The sequence below is a fragment of the Eumetopias jubatus genome, unplaced genomic scaffold (assembly GCF_037043125.1).
Source record: "Eumetopias jubatus isolate StellerSeaLion01/CBP00866 unplaced genomic scaffold, mEumJub1_p1.0 scaffold_8, whole genome shotgun sequence".
NCBI lineage: Eukaryota > Metazoa > Chordata > Mammalia > Carnivora > Otariidae > Eumetopias > Eumetopias jubatus.
The window spans coordinates 38,928,708-38,943,607 of NW_028274814.1; the positions used below are offsets into that span (position 1 = coordinate 38,928,708).

Here is a 14,900-nt window from a genome sequence, read left to right on the forward strand (position 1 = left end):
CCAGTTTTTGTGCAGTTAAAATATCCAGCAATCACCCTTGATTACCCTCTTTTCCTCACTCTCCACATCGAATCCATCAGGAAGTCCTGCTGGCTTGCCCTCCAAGATATACTGGGAATCCCTCCACTTCCCTCCATTTCTGCGGCTACTACCACCCTGTTTCAAGCCAACATCTTCTCTCACGTAGAATATTCTACAGGTTCCTGTCCTTCCATTCTGTCTTCTCACAGTTCCTTCTCCACATCCAAAGTGATCTTTTAAAAATCACAATCCCGCCCTCCTGTTTAAACACCCCAAAGGCTCTTCACTTTTTAGCAGATTTTATTAAAATAAAATCTAAACTCCTTCTGTACACCATATTATATGATCTGGTCCCTCCCTGGCCTACTGACCTCATCTCATTTCACTCTTTCTTCTTGTTCCTCATGCTCTAATTGCACTGGCCTTCTTTCAGTCCTCAAGGGGGAAAAAAGGGGGTGGGGAGGAGGAGACAGGAGGAGACAGAAACAGCAGAGGGGAAAAAGCTTATTCCACCTCTGGCCCCCTATACTAGCTTGCTTCCTCCACCTGGAAATACTCTTCCCCTAAGCTCTTTGCTGGTTCCTCATCACTCAGGCCTCACCTCAAACATGCTTTTCTTAACTATAGCTAAAGAACTTGGGGGGGTGGGGGGGTTGACGGAGCACAGAGGATTTTTAGGGCACTAAAAGCACTCTGCATAATACCATAATGATGGATATATGTCATACATTTGTCCAAACCCATAGTATATACAACATCATGAGTAAACTGTAAACTATGAACTTTGGGTAATTACGATGTGTCCATATAGGCTCATGAATTGTAACAAAGATAGCACTCTGGTCGGGGATGTTCACAGTGGGGGAGACTATGCATATGTGAGGGCAGGGAGTATGCAGAAAATCTCTATATTTTCTCCTCAATTTTTCTGTGAACCTAAAAACTGCTCTAAAAAAAAAACAGTAAGAAATAAATGTCTTCAAAATTCTCTTACCTCATTACTTTAGCATACTTTTCTCCTCATAGCAATTATCACCATCTGTAATTAGTTTATTCATTTATGTGTTCAGGGTTTTATCGTGTGTCTTCACCTCTGCACTTGCACCATGCAGGCAAAAATCGTGGCTCTTACCCATCACATACTCCTAGCACTTAGAAACGCACCTGGCCCAGAGCAGGCAAACAGGGCCACTATGTTCCACCCTGTAGGCTGTGCACAGCACAACTTAAAATGAATCATTTATAAAGATTATGATTTGATGAAATCTCTTGGAGATTTGCAAAATGACAGACCTGGATCTGAAAAAATACATTCCTACAATACTTCCATTAATAGAAGACATAATAGTTCTAGATATGCTATTGTGACAATGGGCTACTGAGGTAGTCAGTACATATATTAGCTTTCTCAACCTGGGTACTTACTGACATACTTGGCTAGATACTTCTTTGTTATGGGAGCTGTCTGTGCATTATAGGATCTTTATCAGCAACCTTGGCCTCTACCCACAAGATGCCAGTAGCACAACTACCCTAGTTTTGACAACCAAAAATGTCTCCAGACACTGGAAATTCCTGGGAGGCTGGAATGGTCGCTTAAGCATTCACTGTCTAAGTTTTCTCATCTATAACACATAGAGACCCAACATATCATAGAATAGTCAGTTCAACTGCACATACTCGTTTACATCATCTTAGGTAACCTCTGGATATTTACACTACTAAGTTTTGTTTTGTTTTAACACAATGCTCATTATTAAAATTCAGGGCAACAGTCCGGAACAGAAAAGCAAGCATCAAATCTAAAAACTAGAAGAATTTTCACAAATTCTCACATTATTCATATAATATGCATACAGAAGACATACACAATGTTCTTTTTGCTCTTTTCTCAGAGAAACTGATGCACTGAAAAGTTCTGCAAAGTTATAACCAGGAGTCAGATAAACAGAAGAATCTACATCTTCCAAATGTCATTCCGGTATTCTGTGGTATAAGAAAATTCTCTCCAGCATCTGATGCAGCACTGAAAATTTGTGTTTTTTTTTTTAAAGATTTTATTTATTTATTGGGGGGGGGGGGGCAGAGGAAGGACAAGCCCCAATATGGAGCTTGATCCCATGACCCTGAGATCATGACCTGAGCCAAAATCAAGAGTTGGACACTTAACCAACTTAGCCATCCAGGCACCCCTAGCACTGAAAATTTATTTTATGAAGTACAGTAACCTACATAAAGATGCTGGGATAGGGAATGGCTTTTTCCTTACAAACTGTGGCAGATTATATATTAAAGTTTTCAATTATTCACTCACTCCTTTCCCATAGAGAAATAGAACCCCATCCCATTATCTTTGGACCTGGCCACATAACTGCTTTGGCCAATGGAACATAAGCAAATGTGACATACATCACATATGGGCAGAAACTTTGAAGGCAAATGTGTGATTTGATTTGTTCTCTGGGACTTTTGCAATCTGCCACAAGAACATGTCCCAGACAGCCTCCTTCAGCCTGGGTCCCAGAGTAAGAATACTCATGGAGCTGACCCACAACAGAATGGCAACCTAGAGCAGTCACACTTGACCCACAGCCCTCATGTATGTTTCTATTGTTCTAAGTCATTGAGCGTTTAGACTATTTAGTTCCTGCAGCAAAAGCTGACTAACGCAGGGATGTACTTTTTTGGTGCACAAACATTAAAATATTTACATAACTATAAATTTCAGTGTGTATGACCTTATAAGTTGTTCTCTCTCTCTTGCTCTCTTTCTCTACACACACACACACAATCTTACCTTCTGCTTTTCTTTAACATTCAATATGCATGTTATGAACATTTTTAGATTAAAAAATTACCAGAACATCTTTCTGCACTGAAGATAGTTGTGTTACAATTCTCAAATTCACATTTTGATATTCCAATACCACAAAAATAAGCAAAGTACAGATTCCAAGTATAGGTCCAAAGAATCCAGGAAAGATTCTTCACAAATCTAGAGTTAGAATATAGTAGGCCTGGGACGCCTAGGTGGCTCAGTCGGTTAAGCATCTGCCTTTGGCTCAGGTCATGATCTCAGGGTCCTGGGATCAAGTCCTGCATTGGGCTCCTTACTCAGCAGGGAGCCTGCTTCTCCCTCTGCCTGCCACTCTCCCTTATTATGCATGCGCGCACGCTCTCTTTCTCTGACAAATAAATAAAATCTTTAAAAATAAAGAATATAGTAGGCCGGGGCGCCTGGGTGGCTCAGTCATTAAGCGTCTGCCTTAGGCTCAGGTCATGATCCCAGGGTCCTGGGATCGAGCCCTGCATCGGGCTCCCTGCTCAGCAGGAAGCCTGCTTCTCCCTCTCCCACTCCCCCTGCTTGTGTTCCCTCTCTCGCGGTGTCTCTGTCAAACAAATAAATAAAATCTTTAAAAAAAAAAAATATGTATATATATAGTAGGCCTTGGTGTCCTCCAATTCAGTCTCAGTAAGTGTTCTTTTATAGTCCAAAAACACCTAAAAAATAAGGGGCTTATATCTACACGTTTGCTGTCCATAGAGGGCAAAATATACTCATTTATAAAAGGAATAAGCAAAAAATTAAAGGTTTTATGTAATTCTAATTTTATTATTATTTATTATTATTCTGTGTGGGAAACCAGAAAGTTTAAAATAATTTCAGTGCATGAGAAACACACTTGGAAAAAAAGTTCACTTGTTTGTTTGAAACATCTTTTTTACATGACAGAGAAAGAACTGCTTATTACACATGCCGTGAATACTTACCACCTGCTATTCACAATTAGATCTACTCCAAGGTCTGGCTTCTATTCCCACTCCTCCACCAAAATAGCTCTTGTTAAGTTCACCTAGGAACACCATGTTTCCAGAACCAATGGTCACTGGTCTATCCTTTTTGTCCGTGATCCCTTTAGCAGCACTAGAAACAAACCAATCACTGCTACTGCTCCCTCCCCTCCTTCTTGAAAGACTTTCCGGGTTTTTGTGATGTAACACTTTCCAGGGTTTTCCTCCTACCTTACCTACTTACTCTCTCTCCTTGAAATGCCCTGAGAATGGTGGCGTCCTTCAGGCTGGATCCTAGGCCCTTCTCTTTTCCCTCTCTTCTCTCTTCCTCTCTTAAGTAACCTTAACCACTGAATGGTTTTAAGTATCATATCTACATTGCAGCTAGTTCCTAAATAAATTACTTCCAGCCCAGGCCACTCTTAGGAATGCCACACTCTTAGCCAACTAACTTTTAGACGCATCCACTAAGATGTCTCACGTGCATTTTATATTTAACACAACCAAAAGCAAGCTCTTGATCCTCCCACCTAAACTTAACTTCACCTCCAAACTTACCGTCTAGTTTTTCCCATCTCAGAATACAGAATCATACCCCAGCAATCCCAAGTATTCATGTCATACCTCAGACTCATTGTCATTTCCTTCCCTTCTCCCTTAACCCATCATATCCAATCTACCAGCAAATTCTGTCAACTCTACCTCCAAAGCACAGCTCAAATGTATCCACTTCTTGCCAACTCAACTATCACCATCAACCCAGAATAAGCAACTCTCATGAATTTCTGTAGCAGCCTTCTGACTCATCTCCAAGTTTCTCTCCCGACCAACAGCCCCCAAAATCTGCTGTCTTCACATAAGAGCCCAAAGTGATCTTTCTAGAATGCAAATAAAATCTTACCAGTCCTTTGCTAAAACTTTCCAATAACCTCCAATATACTTTCTCCATACCATGGTCTACAAAGGTTCTTACCTAAATTTTTTTTCCTCATTTCTTACTATCCTCCCCCTACCCACCGACCACACTTAAATATGCCAAGTTCTTTTCAGATTCAGGACCTTGCACACACTACTATTAATTAAAATGCCCTGTACACACTTCCTCCTTTCCTCTTCCCCAATTTTCCATCAATCATTACTAAGCATTCATTTACACAATCACTTCTAGAAACTGCCAGCGGTACTAATAATCACCATCAGTTCAGTTCTTTAAATAGGATATTAGTATATTTCAGAATAATTCAATGTGAGGCACCTGGCTGGCTCAGTCAGTAAAGCATGCAACTCTTGATCTTGGGGTTGTGAGTTCAAGCCCCACATTGGGTGTAGAGATTACTTAAAAACAAAATCTTAAAAAAAAAAAAAATAGTTCAATGTGTACATTCTGGAAACCCTTGAACATTTCTTAGTATCAGAAAATTGATAAAAATGTAGGATCCTGGGGTAGCTAGGTGGCTCAGTCAGTTAAGCGTCTGCCTTTGGCTCAGGTCATGATCACAGGGTCCTGGGATCAAGCCCTGCATTGGGCTCCTTGCTCAGCAGGGAGTCTGCTTCTCCCTCTTACTGTCCCTCTGTACATGCATGTGCGTGCACTCTCTCACTCAAATAAATAAAATCTTTTTTAAAAATGTAGAGTCCTATCATAACTGGAAAGGAACACAGGTATCATCTATGACAAATACAAATCAAGGATAATTAAGTTAACTTTTTATATTTAACAAGGGTAGATGATGGGTCTCCTGACCGTGTGTTCAATAACTTAGTCAACCCTCTTCCAATTCTGTTTACTACATCTCCATTTTCTTTAAGATAACCTCAATCATTTAAAAAAAAAAATCCCTAAATTCATATGGATGACAAAGGGCCTCGAATAGTCAAAACAGTATGTTTTTTTAAGATTTTATTTATTTGAGAGAGAGCACAAGTGGGGGATGGGAGGGGCAGAGGGAGAGGGAGAAGCAGAATCCCCACTGAGCAGCGAGCCCGACATGGGGCTCGATCCCAGGACCCTGAGATCATGACCTGAGCCAAAGGCAGACATTTAACCGATTGAGTCACCCAGGCTCCCCTAGTCAAAATAGTCTAGAGAAAGAACAACAATGCTGGAAATATCCCACTTCCTTCAAAACATATTACAAAAGGACAGTAACCAAAATTGTATGGTACTGGCAGGAAGACATACAGACCAATGGAACAGAATCATGAGCCCAGAAATAAACTCAGCATATATAGTCAAGTGATCTTCGGCAAGAAGAGCAAGACTTATATAATGGGAAAGAGACTACAGAGTCTCTCCAATAAATGGTACTAGAAAACTGGATACCCACGCGCAAAAGAGTAAAAATGGACCCTTACATAATACACAAAAATCAATTCAAAATGACTTAACTCAAAAAAACCTAAATGTAAAAACCTAAAACTATAAATCTCCTAGAAGAAAATACAGAGGAAAAGTTAAGTTTTACAACACTGGTTTTGGTAGTGATTTCTTGGATATGACATCAAAAGCACAAATAATAAAAGCAAATTAGACAAGTGAGACTATGTCACCTAAATAGCTCCTGCATAGCAAAGAAAACAATCAACAGAATGAAAAGGTAACCTATGGAGTAGGAGAAAATATTTGCAAACCATATATCTGATGAGTTAATATCCAAAATATAAAAGGAACTCCTAAAACTCAACAGAAAAAAAGAAGAAAAAACAACTCAATTGGTTTATAAATGGATTTAAAAAATGGGCAAAAGATGTGAACAGACATTTCTCCAAGTATACAAGTAGAGGAAAAGAATGCTCAACATCACTAATCATCCAAAAAATGCAAAGCAAAACTACAGTGAGGTACCACATCACATCTGTTAGGATAGCCATTATCAAAAAAGAAAACAGTATGTGTTGGCGAGGATGTGGAGAAAATGAGAACCCTTGTGCACTATTGATGGGAATGTAAAACGATGCAGCTCCTATGGAAAACAGTATGGAGGTTCCTCAAAAAAACTAAAAATAGAACTGTCATATGATCCAGTAATCCTACTTCTGGGTATATACAAAAAAAAAAAACTGAGAACAGTATTGACAGTATTCATAATGGCCAAGAGGTACAAACAACCTAAACGTTCATCAGTGGATAAATGGCTAAGACAAGGCGGTATATACCCATAATGGAATAGTATTTAGCCTTAAAAAAGAAGTCTTGATATATGCTACAACATGTGCAAACCTTGAGAATATTATGCTAAGTGAAATAAGCCAGTAATAGAAGGAGAGATACTGCATGATTCCACCTACATGAGATATCTAAAGCAGTCAGACTCATAAAAGCAGAAAGCACAATGGCAGCTGCCAAGGGCTAGCAGGGGCAGAGAAAACGGGAGGTTTTCAGTCATGCAAGCTGTAAAAGTTCTAGAGATCTAATGGACATATAGTTAGCAATAATTCATGTTGTGTTTAGAGTAATAAAAAGGAAAATAAAACAAAACACCTCCAGTCACTCATCCAAGTAAAATAACAACTATTTAGGCCTTAGTAGCAAATGAGAGAAAGAGCTTGCTGAGCTTAGATAGGAAAGTCTTAGGTACTAGTACACATTACTATAAAATGGCAGCAAGAAAGCAAGGTCTTAACTGTAGACGGAAGTTCTTACCCCAGATATCTGTTAAACTTCTCTCTAAACAGTAATAATGCTGGTTTAAAGACCAAATAATATTATACTTACTATAGGCAAATAGGTGCTTTTTTAATCCTACTGACCTGTCCTCTGTATGTGTGGGCACATACACACGCATGCATGCAAATCTTTCACTATAGCACGATCTAGCCAAGAAGATAAAGTTGGCTTAAGAATAGAAGAACTACCTTAAATTTCCTATATTGTACCTATATTGCTACAGTGCTCTGATGAAATTCTTGTAATAGGTCTGAAAAGACAAGAAAACCCTCTGGAGTTCAAACCAACACCACTATTACCCACACAATAAACATATCTCTTAGGATGGTAAAGATACAGTTTGGAGTAGAGGCTTTCAAAATGTCTTAACTACAACCCACATTAAGAAATGTATATATTATTCATTTATATAAAACTAAACAATTTCAACAAATAATTTAAATGTATATTACTACATACATGCACCTCACTGTTCTCTTGCTATTTAATTTTTTAAACACTACTTGTAGTACCAAAATCAATTTTACAAACCACTAATGGAAACAACCTACAGTTTGAGAAACATTGTACTAGAGTCACAACAGTGAACACATGCTACAGAATTCCAAGGATACAAAGCACATAACAAAATGTATAAAACAATGACTTTCTGATGCTGTTCATAGATACTTATACCTTTGCTCTCTAGGCATAGTTGCTTAAATAATTTAAAAGCTGCTCTTTTCTCTAGGAAGTAAAAGGAAAGATGAAAATCTGCCTTCTGTTCCCAGAATTCTAGTGACTCCCAAGGTAGACACTAGAGATAAACCATATTTGGAGTAGTTCTAGCACAGAGTTAGAATTTCTCCGAAAATATAAATGATAATATGTCATAACTAAAACATGGTTGAATTATAAAGATTAAATAGTAACTACAAAAATCCATTTCCTTTCTCGGGCGCCTGGGTGGCTCAGTTGGTTAAGTGACTGCCTTTGGCTCAGGTCATGATCCCAGGGTCCTGGGATCGAGTCCCACATCAGGCTCCCCCTGCTCTGCAGGGAGCCTGCCACTCCCCCTGCTGTGCTCTCTGTCAAATAAATAAATAAAGTCTTTTTTTTTTTTTAAAGATTTTATTTATTTATTTGAGAGAGAGAGAGAATGAGAGATAGAAAGCATGAGAGGGAAGAGGGTCAGAGGGAGAAGCAGACTCCCTGCTGAGCAGGGAGCCCGATGCAGGACTCGATCCCAGGACTCCAGGATCATGACCTGAGCTGAAGGCAGTTGCTTAACCAACTGAGCCACCCAGGCGCCCATAAATAAAGTCTTAAAAAAAAAATCCATTTCCTTTCTCAAACAAGATAAAGCAGATTAAGTATGATTTCAGGGTCAGCAGAAAAGGATTAACTATAAAATCAAATAACACCTAGCTAATTTAAAAATGAGACTTTATTTGTCCTGAACAAAAACTTACAAATGTGCTCAATATTCCTTTTCAAAACCCATCCTCTCTCCAGCAACATCCCCATACTTTTTTTTTTTCTCTAAATATCTTCCCTCCAACCACATTCCCATAAACATTGTTTTACTTACCATCCTTCCCCTTTAACTTACTTTTTTATGGTGGGAAGAAAGAACAGATGCCCCTAAAACAGGTTCCAAATTTCCTTGGTGGCTGTCATTATCACCTCTCCTTGTACCATCCAGCTGGTGCCCTTTTCTGAGCCTTATATCTGGCTCTGGAGTCCTGCTGCACCCCAATCGGTTTTCTGCTGTCTGGTTCATGGGATACCCAAGCCTTTCTTACAAAGAGGTCTTCCTTTCTGTCCCTTCTGGGGAGGATGGACTTTCTGGATAGTGAGTTGACCCTAAGGAGAGGAAAGTTGTGAATTAACATATTTTAAATAAACACATTAAATGAGTGCTGAGGGAAGACAAAGGTTGTATTATTATACGCTCAAACAATAGAATACCCAGCAATCATTAAAAATAATAAAATAGGGCGCCTGGATGGCTCAGTGCGTTGAGTGGCTGCCTTCAGCTCAAGTCATGATCCCAGAGTCCTGGGACTCCCTGCTCAGTGGGGAGCCTGCTACTCCCTCTCCCTTTGTCCATTCCCCAGTTCATGTGTGCGCCTGTGCACACACGTACTCTCTCTCAAATAAATAAATAAAATCTTTAAAAAAAAAAAAAAAAAAAAGAGGGGCGCCTGGGCGGCTCAGTCGTTAAGCATCTGCCTTTAGCTCAGGTCATGATCCCAGGGTCCTGGGATTGACCCCGCATCAGGCTCCCTGCTCAGGGGGAAGCCTGCATCTCCCTCTCCCACTCCCCCAGTTTGTGTTCCCTCTCTCAGTGTGTCTCTCTGTCAAATAAATAAATAAAATCTTAAAAAAAAAAAAAAGAATAAAACAATGTATAAAATATCTGTATTTGCTAACAGGAAAGATGGTCAAAATCAATTTTTTTTAAAAAATCAGAATACAAGACATGTATATGTTCCCAGAAGTTATAAAAGTATAATTGTATACACACAGAATAATTACTAGAAAATATTAAAAACTGTACTCTTGGTACTGAAGTACATAGGGAAGAATCTAAGGTCTCAAGTGAGAAAACTTTTCATTTTGTTCTGCCTGCATTTTTTTTTTTACAATATATCATTTTACAACATGCAATTCTTACTTACTTACTTCAAATATACCATTTTACAATACATCACTTTTTCATTAAAACCAGACCAAACTGCAGAAAGAATATGTGGATTTTATGTATAATAACTGGGTCTTATATATCCAGTCTCATTTAAACATCACAATGACCTCAAAGGGTATATTTGTGTATCTGCTTTTCAGTTGAGGAAACCAAAATTCATAACATTTTGTATGGAAATAAATAGGACAAAGTCTCTTTCATAGCACATATCATTGGTAATGTTTTGCATTTAAGTTCCTTAAACGTCTGACATTTCAATATTTGAGTTGTTTTGAATTCTAACTAGACTAACCTGGAAGGCAAGAAACTCAGGACTAGAGCATACTTCTTTTACATCCCTTGAGTTCCTAGAAAGTGCTATGCACATAAATATTTAATGAATATTTGACAGATAATATTTAAATGTTCTTGAGTGGTAAAAACTTTCAGAAATCATCACTCTCTAGTCCTCGGAGTTCAATTATTTCATGTCCTAAACTCACAGTACAAAAGCTTAATTTAGACATGTAGTTACATCTACTAATAAGGTCATTATCACAGACAATCCAACTAGAAACAGAAACAGAAGAAGCCAGGGTATGTGTTATGCTCATAAAATCCCGTGAGATTCAAAGTTCTTCCTAGAGGAAAGGAGGAGTACGGCAAAGTGGGAGGGCCTGGATAGCATAAAAAGAAGGTAAAATGGGTATGTGGTTTTCATATATATATGGGTACTAAGACTAAGAATCTGCCCGAGAATTCGAATTAAGACTAAAAATCAGCCAACTGTTTCATACAATCATGTGAGTTTGCTGCAGGATTTCTCTAAGGGCTTTCAAAGTTTCTGGAGCAAGAACAAACACAAATCTTTAAGGATCACCAAACCTTAGCATGTGCCTATCACTTAAGGGCCTCAGCAAGCATATTAATAATACTGAGATTATAAACCATGCTATTAATGCCCAATTCTAAAAGAGAAAGCAATGCTAATGACTTACACTTATTTATGTGCAGCTCAGAAAACTATTTCACACCCATTATTTCATTTTGTTTCAGGGAAAAGGAAGCTAACATTTATTGTGGATCAACGATTCCACAAAGCTAAATTCTGTACCAGAGAATTTACATGTGGTATCTCACATAATACTAACATATAGCCACCCCCCTGAGGTGTTTTATCCCCCATTTTATAGATGTGGAAACTGAAACTTGGGAGATTAATTTATTCAAGACCATTAGTCAATACAAATAAAGAGGAGCAGCTGGAATTTACACCCAGGTCTTTCTGGCCTCATGATGTTCATGTTCTTTCTACTACCCAATGATTAAGACTGGGGAAGAAAAGATAAAAATTTGAACCCTAAAGGCACTTGGCTTACGTGGCAAGTAAACTACAGAATCAGAATCTTTATTCTCAAATTGTAGCAAGTAAAATAAAGCTTTCTGCAAAGCAGCCAAATGACCACACCAAACTTCTCATAAGCCAGAGCTATATATGGAGGAGTGTTGCTCATTTATGAGAATGTTAATGGAATATTCTATTAGTTAGAATTGTTTTGTAATCCGCAACTAAGAAAAAGAAAGCAAATAACAAGAAATAAGTTTTCCCAAAGAATTTGTAAAGGATTCATCTTAAAATAAAAAGAAGAAAATCAATTTCCAGGAAAGGCCTGAGAGATCAATATACATTCCTATCAACAATGTTTTCTAAATTTACAAGTAAAATAAATGAACAAAATAAGGCACTGTAAAATTTTCAATCAAAAAAATTTAGTTCTATTCACTAATTTATACATACAAAGCAAGAAGGCCTACCACATTATTTTAGTTTCAACAATAAAATTATCGAAGGAAAAAGCATTTGTCAGCCCTCCGGTTCCTGAAGACTTAATAAAACATCCCAATCCTAAACACTCAACAACTGTAATGTACTATACATTTTAGTTTATTTGCATTCTACCTAATGATAAAATGAATTGCTCCTGGATGCAATGCTTTGAAATCAAAAGCATTGATACTAAAAGTCTAAGGTAAAATTACAATTAAGGTAAAGATGTCCTTAATCACCATTATTGAACTCTTGTCTTGGAGGTTTTAGACAATTAAAATAAGAGGTGAAAATGAGGGTTGAAAACTATAACTACTTACAGATTATATGATACTTTAGCTAAAAACCCAACAGAATCAACTGGGAAAAATTATAATAAAAAATTATCAAATGACTGGGTATAAAATTGACATATGGATATTAACAGCCTGCATCCTAAAAGCCCATAATATTTAGTTACTATGGAATAAACTAATATAACACAATAGGGGAAAAAAGGATAAAATGCTTCAAAGCAAACCTTAAAATGCTAATGAAGATCTACGAAAACTGGGACTAATAAATGAGTTCAGCAATGTTGACAGAATATCGACACTCAAATATCACTTTTTATATACTAAAAATAAACATGTAGAAAGTGAAACTTAGAAAAATACTGTTTAAAATTACTCCCAAGAAAATTAAATACTTAAGTATACACTTAACAAAGTATGCACAGGATCTGTTTGCCAAAAATTACAAAATGCTGATGAACAAAAACAGCAACATACCATATTCATGTACTGGAAGACTCAATAAAGATGTCAATTCTCCCCAAATTTTCTACAGGTTTAAATGCAATTCCTATCAAGATCTTAGCATAGAAACAAAATAAATGGCAAGCTTACTCTAAAATTTATATGGAAGGCACAAGGCCTACCAAAACAATCTACCAAAAATCCCTCTATCTAATGTAAAGGCCTATTATACAGCTACAGCAGTCAAGTGTGGTAATGGCAGAGGAAAAGACACACAGACTGATGGAACAAATCAGAGATCCAAAATGTACACACACAAATATGCCAAACTCTTATTTTAAAGATATGCAAAAGCAATTTATTTCTTTATAATTATTATATTTATTTGTCAGAGAGAGAGAGAGAGAGCACGCATGAGCACACACAAGCAAGGGGAGCAGCAGGCAGAGGGAGAAGCAGACTCCACACAGAGCAAGGAGCTCAATGCAGGACTCGATCTCAGGGCCCTGGGATCATGACCTGAGCCGAACGCAGGCGCTTAACTGACTAAGCAACCCAGGCATCCCCGGCAAAAGCAATTTAATGGTGAATCACAAAGGTGATAGCCCCCCCACTAAAAGAGAGGACTTCAACCTAAACCTTACATGTTAAACAAAAGTTAACTCAAAATGGATAATGGACTTAAATGTAAAATGCAAACTTGTATAAAAAACACAAGAGAAAACCTTCATAATCTAGAGCTATGCACAGAGTATTGAGACTTGACACCAAAAGATCCATAATAGGAAAAAAAATGAAAAATTGGACTTCATCAAAATTAACTTTTCTGTGAAGCACTCTACTAAGAAGTTAAAAAGACAAGTTGTAGACTGAGAGAAAATATTTGTAAATCACATATCCAACAACTATTATCTAAACTATGTAAAGAACTCAAAAATTCAACAGTACAAAAAAAAAAATACTCCAACTAGAAAATGGACAAATGACAGGAACAGGTGTTTCCCCAAAGAGGATGTACAAATGGCAAATAATCACAAGAAAAGATGTTCAATGTCATTAGCCATCACAGAAATGCAAATTAAAACCAAAATGAGCTATCATCACAAACCTAATCAGAATGGTTAAAATAAAACACTATGAACAGGAGAATGACTTCTGGCATGACAGTGTGAGGAGCTCTGCTGATCTGCTCCCCAATGAAAATGATAAAAACCAAAACAAAACATTAAAAGCCTCTGGAAACAGTCCTAAAAGTAAACAGCAAATAAAGAAACATTCAAGATTACCTATGAAAATTCAGTAAGAAAAGCAAAAAGTCTATGGTATCTGAACCAAGATGTCTCTCTTCCTCCCATCCCAACTCAGAGGAGCAGAGAATCTACTCCAGACTTTTGCAGTCAAAAACACAGGACCCCTTGGCCTCCAGCACCCAGATGCAATCGGGAGGAACAGGAGGACATCAGTATTTCTCATTCTGCCTTGGGTAACTATTGCCAAGTCTAATCCCAGATAAACAGTTTACAGTAGGGGCTCTCTTCCTCCTACCAGCCAGCCCTACTTGTGGAATTGAGGCAACTGCAACTTGACCATGTTATGCTGAGAATACCAGGGCACTGATCATTCTTGACCCAGCTCATGAGGTGGAGGTCCTACACCAGGAGAAGCAAGCTGAGAGGACCCAAGACCAATGCCCACTGGCCCACCAAGCACTTATCTCTTAGAGTGTGGCTATTACTCAGAGAGAACTTGTCATTGTCCCCATCCCCATATCCCTAGAGCCCTGGTTCAGAGATTTTGCCTGGGGGGAAGAAGCAGGAAGGGGGTAAGCAGGGAGGTCTAATCTCTTCCCAAAAGGCTTAACTTTATTTGCAACACAGGGTGAAGAAGTCTAAAGGCATTCTAAGAACAGCGGAAGTACTGGCAGCAGATTCAAGATATAGACTAAACTAGGGGTACCTGGATGGCTCAGTCAGTTAAGCATAGACTTTTTTTTTTTAAGATTTTATTTCTTTGTTGGGGGGGCGGGGCGCACAAGCAGGGGGAGCAGCAGGCAGTGGGAGAAGCAGGCTCCCACTTGCTGAGCAAGGAGTCCAACGTGGGACTCGATCTCAGGACCCTGGGATCATGACCTGAGATGAAGGCAGATTCTTAACTGACTGAGCACCACCGAGGCGTCCTAAGCATCGG

At 38.3% G+C, this 14,900-nt stretch overlaps 1 protein-coding gene across 1 annotated transcript in view; it reads right to left on the minus strand.

Moving 5' to 3' along the window:
- Positions 1–14,900, minus strand: part of ADIPOR2 (adiponectin receptor 2) — a 99,204-nt gene that overhangs the window by 35,739 nt on the left and 48,565 nt on the right. Inside the window, exon 2 of the mRNA XM_028121118.1 lies at positions 9,072–9,325. Coding sequence (XP_027976919.1) covers positions 9,072–9,242 — 171 coding nt within the window. The 5' untranslated portion in view covers positions 9,243–9,325. The remainder of the gene's footprint in view (positions 1–9,071; positions 9,326–14,900) is intronic.